Source organism: Tarenaya hassleriana, unplaced genomic scaffold (genome assembly GCF_000463585.1).
Source record: "Tarenaya hassleriana unplaced genomic scaffold, ASM46358v1 Cleome42, whole genome shotgun sequence".
Taxonomy (NCBI): Eukaryota; Viridiplantae; Streptophyta; class Magnoliopsida; order Brassicales; family Cleomaceae; genus Tarenaya; species Tarenaya hassleriana.
In genome coordinates this window covers 968,784-985,924 of record NW_010966986.1, presented here as the reverse complement: position 1 = coordinate 985,924, position 17,141 = coordinate 968,784, and the positions used below count along the sequence as shown (strand labels likewise).

General features: G+C 37.2%; 5 protein-coding genes, 1 long non-coding RNA gene and 1 pseudogene across 7 annotated transcripts; 5 read left to right on the top strand and 2 right to left on the bottom strand.

Moving 5' to 3' along the window:
• LOC104825153 overlaps window positions 1-803 on the top strand; it is a 1,544-nt pseudogene extending 741 nt beyond the window's left edge.
• Window positions 804-1,213: 410 nt separating this feature from the next.
• On the top strand, window positions 1,214-2,576 carry LOC104825151. Its single transcript, XM_010557433.1, has 4 exons — window positions 1,214-1,332; window positions 1,893-1,965; window positions 2,056-2,111; window positions 2,280-2,576. The coding sequence occupies exons 1-4, from the start codon at window positions 1,289-1,291 to the stop codon at window positions 2,383-2,385; spliced, it is 279 nt and encodes a 92-aa protein (XP_010555735.1). The 5' UTR covers window positions 1,214-1,288; the 3' UTR covers window positions 2,386-2,576.
• A 103-nt stretch (window positions 2,577-2,679) lies between these two features.
• Window positions 2,680-4,248, top strand: LOC104825152 (protein RKD4). The gene is made up of 3 exons (XM_010557434.1): window positions 2,680-3,066; window positions 3,158-3,632; window positions 3,835-4,248. The coding sequence occupies exons 1-3, from the start codon at window positions 2,984-2,986 to the stop codon at window positions 3,997-3,999; spliced, it is 723 nt and encodes a 240-aa protein (XP_010555736.1). The 5' UTR covers window positions 2,680-2,983; the 3' UTR covers window positions 4,000-4,248.
• A 759-nt stretch (window positions 4,249-5,007) lies between these two features.
• On the bottom strand, window positions 5,008-6,772 carry LOC104825150 (uncharacterized protein At4g00950-like). The gene is made up of 2 exons (XM_010557432.1): window positions 5,948-6,772; window positions 5,008-5,313 (listed from the first exon to the last, which is right to left on the bottom strand). Exons 1-2 carry the CDS (start codon window positions 6,527-6,529, stop codon window positions 5,227-5,229), a joined length of 669 nt encoding a protein of 222 aa, XP_010555734.1. The 5' UTR covers window positions 6,530-6,772; the 3' UTR covers window positions 5,008-5,226.
• A 3,669-nt stretch (window positions 6,773-10,441) lies between these two features.
• Window positions 10,442-11,878, top strand: LOC104825148. The gene is made up of 2 exons (XR_773542.1): window positions 10,442-10,980; window positions 11,260-11,878. It is a non-coding gene; the product is annotated as an uncharacterized LOC104825148 (long non-coding RNA).
• On the bottom strand, window positions 11,608-13,001 carry LOC104825149 (phytolongin Phyl2.2-like). 2 transcript variants are annotated; one of them, XM_010557429.1, is made up of 2 exons: window positions 11,955-13,001; window positions 11,608-11,846 (listed from the first exon to the last, which is right to left on the bottom strand). In XM_010557429.1, exons 1-2 carry the CDS (start codon window positions 12,740-12,742, stop codon window positions 11,798-11,800), a joined length of 837 nt encoding a protein of 278 aa, XP_010555731.1. In that variant the 5' UTR covers window positions 12,743-13,001; the 3' UTR covers window positions 11,608-11,797. The 2 variants fall into 2 exon arrangements, with proteins under 2 accessions (XP_010555731.1, XP_010555732.1); XM_010557430.1 differs by having other exon boundaries at window positions 11,608-11,841.
• A 993-nt stretch (window positions 13,002-13,994) lies between these two features.
• On the top strand, window positions 13,995-17,121 carry LOC104825147 (membrane protein of ER body 1). The gene is made up of 8 exons (XM_010557428.2): window positions 13,995-14,235; window positions 14,622-14,900; window positions 14,983-15,279; window positions 15,380-15,439; window positions 15,523-15,723; window positions 15,874-16,032; window positions 16,127-16,188; window positions 16,299-17,121. The coding sequence occupies exons 1-8, from the start codon at window positions 14,067-14,069 to the stop codon at window positions 16,716-16,718; spliced, it is 1,647 nt and encodes a 548-aa protein (XP_010555730.1). The 5' UTR covers window positions 13,995-14,066; the 3' UTR covers window positions 16,719-17,121.
• Window positions 17,122-17,141: the final 20 nt, after the last annotated feature.

Genomic DNA, 17,141 nt, shown 5'->3' with positions numbered 1-17,141 from the left:
GGGAAAGAGAAAATGAGACTTGCCCTTCTCCGAGGTGCTTTGTTTTCTGCATGTATCTGTAATAAAACCTGAAGGAAATCATTTATTTTGCCTTAATTTCAGGTAAATCGAGCTCTTCTTGAGTTGATCCAGGTATCAGAAATGAAAACACACCCCAAATGATTGGACTAATCTCCCCATGGAAACCTCTGGTAAGTATCACCATTTACCAAAAGTTTAATGTATAAAAACTCACTGACATTTCAGCAATACCCTTCATTCGAGATGGACTTCTAGCTCTATGTATGCATTCATGACCCTAAGTAACACCTTCTTCCCTATTTCCTTAACAGGTTATTTCAGGACAAGAATAACATCTATTAAACCTGCGGTAGACAGAGAGAGTGTTGTCTTTTTGGCTTATACTATGGTGGAAAAGTTTCATCTTTGTCTATTCATCCTCTTCGGTCTTCTGGTATTGGCTTTTGACTATGCAAGAACGGCTTTCTTGACGGTGAAACCCGTAAGGGTCGGGCCTGTCTCGTACGTAAAACCCTCTATTTAAACGGGTAAGCTCCAGACTGTGGTCCTAAATCTATTTATCAATGCCGAGGAATTAACTTTAGTAGCTCACTCTCTCATAGTCTCCTCATCTTCAGGTGTTCGTTGATGTTTTTGCAAACAAGTTAGAGAAGAGAACTACTTCGAGATGGAACAGAACAACAAACTGTAAAATGTTCACACCCATGATGGGGAAACGATTCTTGTAACCGCAGAAATCTAATTTCTTAATATTGGAGGAATGAGTAATTTTGGTGACTTTATTATCTGTGGTCTCTTCTTAAGCAATTTCCTACAAGCTTTCACATGTCTCACCATACATGAAAGAAGATCATCTTTCATATAGAACAAAGACAGACAATTGAAATCGAACTAGTTCTATGCAGCTTATACAGAAAATAGATATAAGACAAGGACATGCCTGGCGCTTGTGTTCTGTCTGAATCGAAGCTTAAAGCTTTCTCTTTGATTTCACCCGTGAGAGAGCAGAAGAAGCAGAGCAATGGCTTGAGAGGGTGCCAGAGAGAATGATAAGAAGAGAAAAAATGGAGAAGATATATTATTCCTCGTGCAAAAATATATACTCGTGGAATATGGCTTTCCATATGCCTTTTTGCGCAAAAGGGTATATTCGTCAATCACAGTTTCTCACGAACCGGGCCCGAAAGCATAAACCCGTTTAGCTGCCCAGAAAAACCCTGATGTTCCGACGTTACGGGAGCTTCCATTGGAGAAGGAAGAATCGAAGATGGCTGCCCCTGTTCCTGATCAAACCCAGTGGGATTTCAGCTGGTATGTTCTGTAAATTCCATTTCTTTCCATCTGGTTCGAGACTTTCAATTCTTCCGTTTGAGTAATTTGCTCTTCGTAGTTGCTGTCCGCCTGCTCTGGTTCTTCCTAATCGGTTGTCTGTCGTGTCTGTGCTCCTTATCCGATGGCAAATCTTACGGATTCGATTGCCTGAATCTTGGGTCCGAGATATATAGAGGAATTTCAATCGCCCAAGCCCGAAAGCCTCGATCTTTCTCTTGTGTATCTGGGTTTCCTTTGAAGCACTTTGATAACCTTGTTTCGTATGTTAACCAGTTGTTCTGATTGTCTGAAAGCCTTTTAGAGGTTCTGTTAAAACATGTGAATGGTGAATTTCTCGAGTCTGTTCATCTTCAGTTGCAGGGTTTAGGGTTTATTTTCCTGGAAAAATTACTGGCACGTTTCGATGATGTTGTCGAGTTTTGTGCTCTAAGGTTGCTTGATCTGGATACAATATATCACATTGGTGTTCAAGTTTATGCATTTTCCGTTATCCAAAAGTTTTCTGTCTTTTTTATGTATTGTCCTTATCGCATCTGCAGTGACTTGGATGTGAATTTCGAGTCGGAAGAACATGCCCTGATAGCTTACACGGCATTGGCCGTTGATAAGGAGGTTGAGCTTCTTAAGAGAATTCCATTTGTGTATCAGATTATTATCGGCTTCTTTAATCGCTTATACGAGTTCTCTGTTTCGGCATTGCAGTTGCAACCCGACAAGGTGAAAAGGCTGATGTCGGTGTCTAAGAACAAGCTTTCTGTGTGAGTCTATGGCTTTCTGCAGTTGCAATCTCATTGTTGATTTTGAATCCCCATTGGACCACCAATACCGATTTCTGAAACCCTAAAAAGATTGTGAATTCTTGAGTTTCAATACCAATACTGTCTTCTTCTCGTTTCTGATAAATGCAATCTTGGTGAAATCCGCAGGCACTTTGAAGCAGTGGAGGCAAGGTTTCTCCGTGCATCCTTCTCCGCCTTTGTAGACGTTCTTACGCTGGCCGCTAGAACGATCCGAGAATTCGGACAGACCTAGACCACGACGTGAATAAAGTTTGCATATTTTCTTCCCTCATTGCCGGTCGGAAAATCGGAATCTCAGAGTGAATCAGCTTAGTATTCTGTCCTTTGTTCTTGAACAATGTATATGATCATTGGTTACTGAATCCAGAAATGCAAAAGATGAATACTTCATTTTTCTCAGTTTGAATGAAAATAATTTAATTCTCTTTTGACTATGTTTGATTGCTTCACCCATCCTCGGTAATTGATATGTTCACTGCATTAAGATCTCATTGTTTTCACATCATCATCATCATCATCATCATCATCATCGGTTGTTGTGAAACTATGTGGATATAAATCATGAACATCATAAAGGCGTCATTAAAGAAGCACAAACCCACGATTCAGCCCCCATTATCATGCAATTAAGATTATCATTCTGAGTAATTAAGGCTAACAATTAATCCGTACACCATGGAAACTTGTAACTCCCCATTATGCTTTGTACACAATCTCCAATGAAACACGTTAAAAGTTCAAAGCCCAATCTCGCTGAAACTATATATGTGTGTATACACACTCACAGTTACAGCGTACGGTTTTGCCATTTTTGAATCATCTTCTGCAAAATGGATCCTAACTCTTTGGAACTTCTTTGTCCAAAAGCCGACAGTTCATTCGATCCTGATTCGTTGTTCGAGATGTTTTCCATGTAGGCCGATACCCTTTCTCTGTTTCTTGCATCTCAAGTGACATAAACTCCTCTCAGTTTTCCTTTGTATTGATCTTCCTTTTGCATGCAGGTTGCCTCCTTTGGAAAATCTGATCAACTCCGATGACGGAAATGGAGATTTTGACCTCAGTGGCTTTGATGATCCGTTCAAAGACATCGACGGAAACATCATTTCATCCCTCTGTGCTGATTTCCAGATCGATACGAACACGATGAACCAATATATCGCGACTGAAACCGGCGGATCTCATTGCTTTTCCTACGATTCTCCGTGCCTATTAACGGGTCCGAAAGACTGCATGAGCTCGAACGAGGGAGACAGAAAGAGGACGGCGGGGAAGAAGAAGAAGAGCACCAAGAACAGGAGGCAAGACAAGTTGGATGTGTCTGAAATCCGAAAGTATTTTCACAGACCGATCACAGTTGCGGCGAAGGAACTGAATGTCGGTCTCACAGTTCTTAAGAAACGTTGTCGGGAACTCGGCATAGTGCGTTGGCCTCACCGGAAGCTCAAAAGCCTCAACTCTCTCATCAACAACGTCAAGGTACATCATATAAACCGAAACATGCACGAAGTACCCATCTCTAGAAATAGATCACATTCATGGCCATTATGGGTTAACGTTTATATGAACGGTAGAATGATATGTAACTGAAAACCCATGTTCATCAGAATCATATAGTGTCGTGTCTGTGTCAGGTTTTGATCTTTATATATGATTTTGGCAAACGGGTAACTGGTTGCAGAATCTGGGGATGCCGGTGGATGAGGTGGCGAATCTGGAAGAGCACAAGAGGCTAATCGAGGAAGAGCCAGACGCTGAGCTCACAGACAGGACCAAGAGACTGAGGCAGGCTTGTTTCAAAGCCAATTACAAGAGGAGGAGGTCACTTGTGTTGGGAAGTTTTTAGTTAAATGAAATTTCAGTTAGGATTGTCTCATCATTTTCATCTTTTGCCACAGTTTTTTTAATCTCATTTGTCCCAAATGTTTTTTTTTTTTTTAATTTAGTAAAATAAGATCTACCATGAATTTGATAGTGCAGATTTAGTGGTAGATTACACATCTTTTTCCCGATTCTTTAAATAAAGATAAATCACACATTTATGTTGCGATTATATAAAGTTTTTTTATAATCTAAAAATTCATCCGGTTTTACATCCAGTTACATCTCTTGGAAGATTGGACATGATTGTGTGAATGTATCTCCTCCTATAGAGATTCGAATTTGGATTGAAAAAGAGTTTTACTCAGTATTTACCGGTCCAATAGTGGGTTAATCCACATAATTGTGACTATGATAACAATGTAGATGAAATCAAATGGCTTAATGCGGCAAAAATGTCGATTCCCCGTTAGTATCAAATTCTAGATCATTATGTTTATTTTTTGTCCTTTACTAATCAGAAAATGAGTTTATACATTTATACTAGTTTTTTGAATAAAATTTCTTAATAGTTAAAATTTGGAATCAAAGAAAAATTATAACGGAAAATATATAATAGTATCCAGATTTGCCATAACATAAATACATCAATTTCCGAATTGTTATAGAAATAGAAATAATGCTAGATGGATGACATTGTCAATCGATAACTGATATATTTATTTGATAATTTGTAAATTAACATATTTATTTGATACATTCAGACAAATTGGTTATTTTTTCTTAAATTATAATAATATATATAGAATTACATGATTTTAAATATGTTCGATTTACAATTTTTTTTATATCCAGCCATTGGCTATATATACATAGTAACGAAAACTCATTCGATATTTTGAGAATTCGTTTCCAGATAATTTTCCACGCATTAAATTAAATGTGAAAATGCGTTAGAATTAATATTTTTTTTCAATAACTGCCAACTTTTGACCAAAGTTACATGCATCTACATACGAATCTGCAAGTCAACTAAGATAAGATCAATGCTTTTTATAGATTTCCTCATTAAATAGAAATACTTTTCATATTTGATAAAAACGTTAAAAAAGTATAAAGCAATTACGTGCCCTAATTCGAGTTTTGTTCACATGGACCGTAGATGCTAAGTATATATATATATACATGATGAGACTTATTTCAAATTAATTATATATATATATATAGAAATTAAGAAAATGCAAAGATTCGATTAAATAATTGAAGAGTTCATCCTTCTGAGATTCTCTTGCCTACGCCTCCATGGAATCACTTGCCTAAACCCTTCGCATACCCTTCCCTGCATTTTCATTTTGGAATATCCCTTATTGAGATTAATAAAAAAAATTAACAAAATAAAAGCAGATAATGATAATCACAATTTTATTTAAAAAAACAAAAATTTCAACTTTTATTGTTTTAGCCTAAAAATTACAGATTATGTTAACTATTTTTTAAAAAAAAATCTTAAAATTTAATTTTTTGGTCGATAAAATTAAGAATAAAACACGTGTTTGTTGCTCTCTATTTTAGACATTAAATTTATATTTTATCATATGAATTCCGTTTTTTTTCAAAGTACAATAATTTCTTTTTTTTCCCCTAAATTCTAAGTAGTAAAGTTAAACCAAGCATTAGAAATTTAATCTTCGCCGTAGGGACGTCCCTAGACATAATATTTGCAAACAGAATCATAACTTTTGACGATTTATCATTTTTTTTTTAAAAACCCTATGGAGTTTTTGCGTTTGTAAAATTATAATCTTTAGTGAAAAAGGGGAAATTTTTTTTACCGTTGGCATTTAAAAAATCATTTGTCAATAACGTAAAATCAACAACTTTAACGAAGATTTAGTACACGTGAAAAACTGTAAAGTTTCAAACTTTTAATTTTCCGTTTTGATTATTACTAATAAACCATCAGAGAAACTTACCCAGAAATGGGATTTGGGATATGAAAGATTCAGATTCAGGAGGCTCTTTTTCCTTCGAACCCTACTTATCTTCACCTTCGTACCACCGTCGCCGGAGAAATGGGCCGCCGTGGAACGTGAAACGTCGATTTTACCCTCGACGATCTCCTTAATTTTTCCCGAACTGCCACCCCACCTCGTGGACCCGAACAAACCCTTCTCCTTCGCCGGCTTTGGTCCCCCCTTCCTCAGCGACTCCGACCGCGGCAGCGACAGAGACCGGCGACGTACGATGTACGGACCGTCTAACACGGTGGTCGGAGACGGCTCGTTCGCCGCCGGCAACGACAGCCTCGGCGGGAGCTCCAGGCATCGGACGACGCCGTTTTGCTTTTTCCCTGACCATTCGCTCACGACGGCATCTCCGCCGGAAGCCCGAGGCTTCCCCGGTGCCTCCTCCCACAGAAACGGCACCGTACCGGCGATGTTCACCGGCGGCGTCGCTAATCCCGGCGTCTCGGTTGCTCTGTTCATGGGGAACGAGAACAGAGGGAGCTTTGGTGTTGAGCTGCACCGTTCTTGACGATCATCAAACAACATCATCTTGAACTGCTTCGTATATATATACACACAACATTCACCAGAATATATATGTATCTTTGTAGAATGAACGAATACCCAGAATCTTCCTTGACGTTTTGTGAAGTGGGTTGGCCTTAAATAGACGAAAAAAGCGAACTTTTTGTTTGATTTGCACAAGAAAAGTGGGATTAAGGCACTAAATATTGCGTGAGAGAAGAAGAAGATGGAGGAGGAGAAGAAAACGCTCCTTTGCGCTTCCTTGTTCACGAGAGACGGCCGGTTTCTTCAATATCTAAAAGAGTAGGTCCCACATGATAAATTCCATGTTTCCTTATAATCATGATTCTCTTTCATCATATTATTAATTCTCCTGGTCCGAAGTTGTGCTAATTGCTATTACTATGATATAATCATAACAATAACATTTAGCCCATAGTCATAATTATTGAAATTTAGATGTGAGAACAAAATCAGTTGGTGTAATATTTTCATTATATTTAAAACCAAGAAGTCCGAATTAAAACTAATAGAAATGAAAGATAAAGAAGAAATAAATCGGACATGTGTGATTGGGATGAATATAATTCAACCATAACCAAATAAAACGAATCGAATAAAGCCGGTTGTATCTTATAATATCTATTTGCAATGATACTCTATTGTTTGTTAGTATATATTTAGCTAGCTAATCTTCATTTACATATGGTTGCATATTATATCACCATTGTTATGTTGTCGAGACAAATTCATTACATAACTAATTAAAAAACTACATTTGATTTGATAAGATGATTCTGTAGGGTCCATATAAAAAAAATAAATGACCACATGGCTTGGTTTGCTATTATTTTTTTATAATTTGAAAATTCACCGTGATTTCGACTCAATTATATCTTCTAAAAAATCGGATAAGTTCAAGTGAATACATCTTTGAATCTAAATTGTAAAAAAAAAATTATCCTAATTTTACCAGTTAAATCATCTAATTTTGGGTTTATTTTTTTTTAATTATACCTCGAAAAATCTTCTCTTTGAAATATGACCCACACACACAAAAAAATACCAACCATAGCAGAAATACATACATTATACATGTATGTATATGTAAAATATGATTTGAAATTAGATCCGTTGGACCAACGCAACAATTTATTTCTCACCCGCAACGGTCCGTTAGAACTTGGGAGGAATTTGGTCAATGACACGGTTTGAAAAGTCAAAGGCTCGCTCTTTCTGCATATGAGTTATGTGACTGTTGAGAAATTCTATGAATGAACACTGCGTTGAGATTAGGCAGTTCATGTTCATTCCATGATTCGTACTTCACATTTACATACATACATACATATATCTATATATGTATGTAAACTTGTGACCGTATGTTTTCAAATTACAAAAATATATCGTTCATACACATGAGCGCAAAAGTTATTATTTGATTATTTTGATTGAATATAATATAAATTTTATAAATCAAAATGAGTAAACTACTTTACAAAATGTAAAAAAAATATAAATCAAACTTTGGTAAATGAAAAAGACCGGAAGCTGAATATATTAATCGATAATTTTCTTTATGGAAATGGGGTTTTATTTTTATTTTATTTTTTTGGTAAGAGTTAGTGAAGGTGCAAAATTCGTCAAAGAGAGAAAGTAGTGTATCATTGAAAGATGATCATGTTGGCATGAAACATAGTATGTATGTATGGTAAGAAGATGGATTGGTTTCTTGATTTGATAATGCATTTTTTTTTGCCTTTTTATATCGTCAAAAGTGTTACCTTTATTTCTATCCACGTTTTGATTAAAGTAAGCGACGGAGATATCCATTGTCCTAAAAGGGAATATCACTAGATAAGGTCAATAGAATTCTATATATATATATGAAAAAAATGTTTTTTAATTGCTTTTTAACTCATTTTAATTTAATAGAATCCAAATTAAATATAAAAACTATTAATAAAAAATTGAACCGGAACAACATCTTAATCAAAAACTAAAAATTCAAACTCGAAAATAATTAAATCGAAATATAATCAAAACTTGAAATATATATCCCCGGATTTTTAAATGATATGGACCCAAATCAAGATATATGTACAGGTACCATTTATAAATGGTATTTTCATGTTATATTTTATTGTTCTGCAAATATAAATATATATATATATATATAACAGAATAAGTTTATATGATTTTATAGTTTCTTCTGTTATACAGAGTTTTACAATTGAATAGAAAAAAAAATTGTTGAATTTGTCCAATCATATTCTAACCAAGTAACCATTATTCACATTGGGGTGACAATTGCATGTTGAATCTTACGTAGGCAACACATGCAAATGCTATGATTTCCCTTCAAAAAAGCGACAGAGATATGTACAAAGCCCATACTCAGCCTAACAATTCCATGTGGAATTATTTGTAGTTATTATTGACCATGATAGCTTCAATTATGAATATTATTATATCAGGGAATATTATAAAAGAACTATATATAGAGATATATAAATTTGCATTAATTTGAAAATAATTGATGAAACAACGAGTATTTTTTCTAATAAAACTAAGGCTTTGACTGAGAGAGGTTTTTGGGTTTTTAAAATTTTAAAACTAAAAAATGACAATCAAATTTTTATAAAATTAGTTTTCCTAAAAATGTGAAAAATCATTTTGACGTAAAAATCAACTAAAAACTAAAAAAAATTTATTTTTTTTGGAAAACCAAAATCCAAAAAATAAAAAATCAAAAACTAAAGTCAAAAACTCAAAATAAAAATTACTATCATTCAAATCCTAAATATCGAACTAACCCTATTCAAAACTCAAAACAAAATAGAATAGTTTTTTTAATAATAGTTTGTCCAATAGAATTTGAACAAGTAGAATTTGAATTTTCCACCTTTAGATAAAAGTAGGGATGTCAATTAAGCCCAGAGCCCGAAACCCGGCCCGAACCCGCCCGAAAATAATAAGGACATGGACCTAAAAAATATAGGCTCATTAAATTTCGGGCTTTCGGGCCTCGGGCTAAATGGGTTGCGGGCCAGTCAGGCCGGGTCGGTCGGGTCTCGGGCCGAGTTTGAGGCCCATTAATTTTTTTCTAACCCTTTTTTCTAAACCAAAGTTTTATCTCTCTATGATTATCTTAACTTCTTTTTAACCATATTACATCATTTGATATTTTTTATATTATTTTTTTTACTAAATCAAACCTAACACTTCCTATTTGATTAAATTTTTTTGTTTTATATTTTTTTCACTCTATATTGGTTTTGTTTCGTACTACTAGTTTGGATTTTAGTATCGGGTCGGGCTTGAGGCCCATTAATTTTTGTTTCTAATCCTTTTTTCTAAACTAAAGTTTCACCTCTCTATAATTATCTTAACTTCTTTTTAACCATATTACATCATATATTAGATAATCTTCTTTTGTATTATTTTTTTTACTAAATCAAATCTAATACTTGATTACATTTTTTGTTTTATATTTTTTTCTCACTCTATAGTAGTTTTGTTTCGTACTAATAGGTTGGATTTTGTTCTTCGATACGCATAAACAAATATATGTGCTATATTTATATATGTGTATCTTTTAACCAAATGACGAAGCTTTATCTTGGTTCCAATTAATATTTTTTAAAGTGATGGAAACTTTTATTTTTTTAACCATATTATATCATATATATATATATATATATCAATTTATATTTTTGAAAATGTAGAAACTTTTAAATATATATATTTTTAAACCTTTATTTACATATGAATATAAAGATTCTTTTTCTATATGTTTCAAATTAATTACATCATATAATATCTTTTTTATACTATGTTTGTTTTTTTTAATATTTTACATTATTATTATTATCGTAGAAAAAAAATATTTTTATTTGATAAAAAAACCCGAAGCCCGGCCCGAACCCGCTCGAAGTCCTATAGGACCGGATTCCCGGTCATCGATCCTAGACCCGAAAAATAAATGGACAGGTCGGCTCGACCCAAAAAATTCTAGGCCCGAATTGAACCCGATACGAACCCAGCCCGGTCCGCCCATTTTACACCCCTAGATAAAAGGGCACCAAATTTCTCATCCAAAAGTTCCAAAAATTGGATGAAAAAAAAGGGAATGAACGGTCCACGTTTATTCAGTTTTCTGTTAATTAAATTGATCCAATAACCGACAATAAACCGGTTGGTCTAGAAGACGAATCAGATTTGGCGGTCTTAACTCACAAGAAGGATTACCTTCTCTTTCTTTCTCAGCATCGGTCTCGTGAGAAACTCGACAGGACCTCAGCCGCTTTGATTCTAACTCAGAAATTTCATCAGATTCCAGCACAAAGATTTCAGCTTTTCATCCTTTAATCTCATCTGCTCTGAAACAACATCAAGATCTTCGTTCATGTTTGAAGCTCACCTTGGTCTGGATTCAACAGCGAAATCACCGATATCAGCAGCACCAATCTCAGGTATATATCTTTTGGTAATTGTTTCAATTCATTCAGTTTCTGCTGCTCTGTTTTAGCTGTGCTTGGTGGGTGGAACGACAGCAGAGAAACAAAATTCAGGGTCTTTCATGGACTGTATAGTGAGGAAAGCTGAAAATGAATGATGAATTTTTGGTTACCCAGATTCAGAATGTGAAATCTTGAACTGTGCCCAAGTCTCAAGTTTTGGTTTCCATCTTCCTTGCATGTTCTTCCCATGAAATTCATCTTCTATGAAAATGATGATGTGTCTTGTATCAGAATGGGAGATGGTGGCATGCTTCAGATGCATCCAAAGAAGCAGATTTTGGTTTGATCTATGTGTCCCCCACATATCGAATCTCTTCCGGAGATGTTAACAATCTTCCAACTTTCACAAGTTGACAAATACGTAGCTTTATGAGCCCCCGAAATTCAAAGATCCAGTTTTTATGGAGATTTGTGCGCTATGCCATTCAAAACTTCCAATGACTTTGTTTTTTTTTTCAATTCAAGATCGACCAGTACGAGATTGGATCTGTCAACAACGATGAACGAATCACAGCGAGGAAGAAGAAGAAGAAGAAGAAGGAGAGATGATGACAATGATAATACACAAAACAAAAGAGATATGCAAACACTCATTTTCGCTGTGAGAGAGGAAATCTCCAGAGCATGATACAATACTAACGTGTAAACCAGGATTTTGGATTTCGACATTGATTCGATCCCGGAAACAACACTCTTGACAGAGAAAAAAACCATGACATGAACAGAAAGAAGTAAGGAATTCGATGAAGAAAAAACCCAGATGAACAAATCAGCAATTTGTCCTCGTCTTGTACGATCGGATAACTTCAAACCCTTTTCTTGGCGAATCCAAAAAGAAAAAAAGAAAACACTGTTCTATTCATCTGATTGTGATTGGAATTGTTTTCGATTGAGCAAAATAAATTGGATGTACAGTTTTTTTTTACCTTTCGATGCATTGAAAGCCTTGGCAAACCCATAACCAGATTCCGAACAGAACAACGCAGATGAGGACATCGAACGTCAATACCACCCACACATGTTTCTTCCACATCTGCTTCGCCTTTTGACTGTGATGATCGTGTAGTAACCCGTTCCTCAGTTCCTTTGATGACACGCCATTGCCTCCATCCCCACAGAAATCAAGTTTCCTCTCTGAATCTTTGACCGCCGCGTCTTCATCCTTTGTCTCCGTGTGCAGTCTCTTCTTCTTCTTCAACACCTTAAAGGGCTTTCCCAGGAGCGGTATCATTGCGGCTCTTCGCCCTTTCGAGGAATCGATGCTCGGATTCCGACTGCTATCCCTCCCTACGCTCCTCGGAGATCCCACCAAATCCATATCCATATCCAAATTCAGATCAAAACCCATGATCTCAGCGAAAACCGGATCGAGTTTTGACTGGAGACAATGCGGCGAGGGGTTATCCAACGAATCTACCGATCCGGCTTTTATCAGATCTTCCATGGTTGACTTTAAACGATTCAGGAGCCAGAGGCTCTCCGATTTCTCCACATCTTCATCTAAGATTGCGAAATACACAAACGGGTCATGGATCGAGAAAGTGTACGTTCTTTTGCGGACCGTATGAGAGAACATCGAATGATTGGGAGGCGCGCTCTCGATGCATCTCAAAGCTAAGGCTTCGATCCCGGGCTCCTTCGAAGAGAACTCGGCGAGAACCACAGTTTTCTTCGCAATGCAAGTGTAGAACACGAGACTTGGATTCGAAATCATTCTATTGATTGAAACGAAATCGATTCCGATCCGCAATACGAACCGATGGAAATCACAAGATCGAACGGTTTAGGAAATATCGGACACCAAATCTCCCCGACAGATATCCATTCAAACTCCAAATCGCAACATAGGAAATACTGCGATATCGATCGAACAGATTTCTGAGACCTCTCTATAGTCCCGTTCTCTCTTTTCTTTTTCTCGCTCTCTCTGCTCAATCTCCCTCTCTCTAGGGTTTGCCAATTTTCTGGGGAAACAAACAGGATAGGGTGGAAGAAGATCTATTTGTTGGAAAAAGAATAACGTCTCCAAGTACGAAAACACCCCTTGTACAAGTTGATATTTACATAAATAACCCAACACTCATCAGCGAATCAAATTTAGACACGTGTAAAATTTCCGTGAAAATGTCCATCCTCCCCATTCGCGCGCTGGGGCATTACCACAGTAAATGCAGTTACCTTGGAAATATTTTTTTTTAGTTTTGTTTTGACCATCTAACTAGTAATCAAAACATATGAAAAAAAATAGAATATATTTTTTTAAAAGCTTACGACATTTAAATTTAATTGGACTACCGTCGTGTCTATGCAAGTTGCAACTTCCTGTAAAATCAACCGCCACGTCGGAATGATTAAACAAAACATAAACGTTGGGCCTGGGCCTTAGATAATACAAAGCCCATTTAGTGTAAAAAGGCTGTTATCCACCATATGAATCCACGTGTCATCGTCACATTATTATTATTTTGTTATTGTTGTTTTTTTTATAATCAATTTTTTTTTTGTTGTTGTTATAAGATTCTTTTTTGGTTAAAACATTATTATTGTAAGATTTAAAAATGACAAAGAAGATTCCTTTTTTTTTCACCATTATAATCATCACCGTCGCCGTCGCAGTTCCGGTGGAAACCACCGTCGCAAATGAAGACGCCGGAGCAGAGGACAAACTGTACGGACACCGTTACCGGAGATTGTACGGACGAACCGATAGGGAAGGGGCTTTTGGTCGAGAGGGAAAGTGAGTCATGATTTAAGGGACATGACCGTTACCGTCTCAAAGCTAAACCAGATCCGGAGAATATGGCCTGCATCCATGTTCATTACATGTTACGTTCAACTAATATAATATCCATATTTAAAAATATAATATATTGGTTCCTGAAAAAGAAAAAAAAAACAGGAAGAAGCTGATAAATTATTTACTCTTAAACACCCATCGATATATAAATGTAATTAAAAATCATCGTGTTTCACGTTTAATACCTAAAACATCGTTGTCGTCTTCCTCTCTCGTCTCTTCTTCTTCTTCTTCGTCTCTAATGGAATCCATCGCCGTTCTTCGAGATCCCATCGTGACCATTCTCGGCGAAGAAGCCGGAGGAATGGGTACCAGCTGTACCGACACTGTCCTTTCAGATGAGCAAGAATCGGATCGAGGGTTTCATGGCGCCGAGAGGAGTTTCGGCGTTGACTTCGACAAAGAACGAGGTTTTGTCTGATTTGTTGTTTTCTTGGTGGATTCTCAAATAGATGCTGGAAAATTTAGAAAACTGATCCTGTGCTGGTGATTGTAGTTTGAGCCTTGTCAGGATTCGTAGTCTGTAGATTGCATGTTCGAGATTCTATGCCATGGCTAAAACAAACAAATGGATTGAATGAATTTAGCTGGGGATTGGAATTTCCTGTTCGTTTGTGAACTTAGAGCCAGGTTCTTACTGGAACAAAGTCAACTCATTTGGTTACAGGGATTTTGTTTTTGAAATAAACAGTTTGATAATGTAATCACTCGTATGGATTTGTTTTGAAGATTGTATACATTTTCAAGTGTTGAATCCAATTTCTTACCACTGAATCAAGTGAAGCTACTGGTGCAGAATCTGGTGTTCAAGAATCCCAGACTGATGAAAACATGGATGGTTTGAGTGACAAAGACAAGAACCCAACTCCTGAAACTGAGGATCTCAGCGACAAAGATTCACCTACAGAATCTGATGCTGATACCACAAGAACTCGGCCGAAAACTGAAGCTGTGGAAGGTTATGATGCCGAGACTGTGATAAAGAACCAACAGATGTATTATCTGTACTGTCCCTGCTGCGGCAAAGACATCACCAACACTGTCAGAGTTGTCAGAAAATCGGAGTTCCAAAAAGGTATAAACACTTTGGTATCCCTCTGTTTGGCTAGGAATCTGGTTCTCTGAACATTTGGATGACAAATCTTGACTAAATCCAGGCGAGGAAAAGGTTGTCCCAGAGCCAGTTCCTACTAGTGTTCTCGATGTCAGCAACCGGAGACCGAAGACCACTGTCCGGGATTTTATATCGTGGTTCCTTCACATAGCTGTGTTGTTATTCCTTTACATCGTTGCACTGTCGTTCCTTTACATATTCGCTCTGTGGTTTATTTTTGTTTCTCCGGAGGAATTGCCTTCCGCTTCCTCTCCACACTTCATTTCCATTTTCACGCTGTTGTTCATCGCCATATTGGCACTATGCTACCAATTCAATCCTGGCAACAATGAGAAGAAAGGTATTGCTTTCTCTCGCATTGCCCATCTCTTCAATGTCGTATAAACGAGGCATTTTTTTTTGTTCTTTGGTACTTGGATGATGATTCTTAACATTGCCAGATGCTGAAAAGGTTACGACAATGCCATCTGGTCCGAGCAGATTCGATGACAGTAAACAAGGTACTCTCCGAAGCTTCTCATGCTTTTAGCTTAGCATCTTCTTTTGGAAGTCATATTCTCTCATTATTGCTGAATCATTGCAGGGAACAATGAGCCAAGCCACCCTTCTGGAGATAACGAGTCGAGCATGTTGCAAAATGACGAGGGTGTCTTGCCAAGTGAACAACCTTCCGACATAAATTCTGTAAATGAAGAAGGAAAAGATACCGCCGAACCTTCTACCCCGAAAATATCAAAACCTGATGTTGAGACAGAACAGGGTCCTGATGGGGCCAATGAGACAGGTAATCTTAATCACCCCCTGTGGCTTCGGAGATATTCTCTTAGTTTTAGCTTCTGTTCATTTTGCCCGGGATATCACTATTACCTGGTCAGTGATTTGTCGATCTGATGACCCCCGAGCCAATAACCGATGCCTATCGATATTGATGCAGAATCCGACGGTCTGCCAGTTAGGCCAGAGATCCCGGGCAATGTACCTGGGAAAGGCAGAAAACTTGAAATCTTGAATAGCGTCGTCTATGGAGGCCTATTAGAATCCATCACAAGCTTAGGTATTGTGTCATCCGCCGCTGGTTCTGGTGCTTCAACTTGTAAGTATAGCCAATATCTTCCTGTTTCAGATCCGTTTCAAAATTCCTAGACGATGTCTCGGTTCGAATCATATGCGGCTGTTCTTGGCTGCAGTGAACATTTTCGTCATGGGATTGGCAAATCTGTCTAGCGGGGTTACACTTATTGTTCACAATGTGAGTGATCCAATCTTGAAACTTCCACATACAATATATACACACACACATATATATGGTCATTATGCTATACACCGGAAGAGGACTTACAAAAGAGAAGATTTTTGCAGCTTCTTGAACTCAGAAACGAGAAACCCAGAAGAACAGAAACAGGTGAGAAGGAAGAAGATCGATACGAGCAGACCCTCGGAAGAAGAGACAAGTTCTACCTTCACATGTTCATAGTGATCGTATCATTCATCGTCTTCGGGATAATCCCTCCTCTGGTCTACGGCTTCTCATTCCGAGGAACGGACAAGAGACACTACAAAGCAACAGCTGTTCTGGCAGCATCTCTTGTATGTATCATCTCTCTCGCCATTGCCAAAGCTTACGTCTCAAGGACAAGGGAGTATTTCAAGACGGTGTTTGGATACACGAGACTAGCAATGGGAGCGTCGGGAGTTTCTTACATTGTTGGTGATTTTTTGAATAATCTGCTTGAAAAGTATGGCCTTTATGATGATGTCGGAGAAGCTCGACGAAGGTGACTGTGTTTTTCCGACACAATCTATTGTATACAGATAAGAGTGAAACCGTTCTTGGAACTGGAAACTAGGAGGAAACAATGGCAGGTTACCCATTCTTGGCTTCATCCATATGAAGCCTGCGAAAATTTATTTTTGTTTTTAAAAAAACTCACTGTTGATATCTGAGATAGGACGACGACGTTTCACGAGCTCAGGACCGCCAATGCGCTCGACAAACACTTACCAGATAATTAGATATTCTTCGAGTGCTTCTTCCTGATTTTTTTACTCTTCTCTTTGCAACTTTTTCTTTTTTGTTTCATCATCGCTTCATCCGTTCAGTGTGCTGCAAAAATCCGTCTCCTTTTCCGCATGTTGTAATAATTGCGGAATCCGCGAAAAAACCCATCTCAAAGTTTGAATCTTTCTCGCGAACCCAGCAGG

Excerpts from the sequence above, each read along its gene's own strand:
- LOC104825151 (XM_010557433.1), top strand. The coding sequence starts at position 1,289 with ATGGCTGCCCCTGTTCCTGATCAAACCCAGTGGGATTTCAGCTG. Across the intron at positions 1,333-1,892 it reads ACCCAGTGGGATTTCAGCTG|TGACTTGGATGTGAATTTCG; the intron begins GTATGTTCTGTA and ends TCGCATCTGCAG. Across the intron at positions 2,112-2,279 it reads TCTAAGAACAAGCTTTCTGT|GCACTTTGAAGCAGTGGAGG; the intron begins GTGAGTCTATGG and ends TGAAATCCGCAG.
- LOC104825152 (XM_010557434.1), top strand. The coding sequence starts at position 2,984 with ATGGATCCTAACTCTTTGGAACTTCTTTGTCCAAAAGCCGACAGTTCA. Across the intron at positions 3,067-3,157 it reads TTGTTCGAGATGTTTTCCAT|GTTGCCTCCTTTGGAAAATC; the intron begins GTAGGCCGATAC and ends TTTTGCATGCAG. Across the intron at positions 3,633-3,834 it reads CTCTCATCAACAACGTCAAG|AATCTGGGGATGCCGGTGGA; the intron begins GTACATCATATA and ends AACTGGTTGCAG.
- LOC104825150 (XM_010557432.1), bottom strand. The coding sequence starts at position 6,529 with ATGATGTTGTTTGATGATCGTCAAGAACGGTGCAGCTCAACACCAAAG. Across the intron at positions 5,314-5,947 it reads ATCCCAAATCCCATTTCTGG|GGAAGGGTATGCGAAGGGTT; the intron begins GTAAGTTTCTCT and ends ATGAAAATGCAG.
- LOC104825149 (XM_010557429.1), bottom strand. The coding sequence starts at position 12,742 with ATGATTTCGAATCCAAGTCTCGTGTTCTACACTTGCATTGCGAAGAAA. Across the intron at positions 11,847-11,954 it reads GGCTTTCAATGCATCGAAAG|AAAAGGGTTTGAAGTTATCC; the intron begins GTAAAAAAAAAC and ends GGATTCGCCAAG.
- LOC104825147 (XM_010557428.2), top strand. The coding sequence starts at position 14,067 with ATGGAATCCATCGCCGTTCTTCGAGATCCCATCGTGACCATTCTCGGC. Across the intron at positions 16,033-16,126 it reads TGGTTCTGGTGCTTCAACTT|TGAACATTTTCGTCATGGGA; the intron begins GTAAGTATAGCC and ends TCTTGGCTGCAG. Across the intron at positions 16,189-16,298 it reads TTACACTTATTGTTCACAAT|CTTCTTGAACTCAGAAACGA; the intron begins GTGAGTGATCCA and ends AGATTTTTGCAG.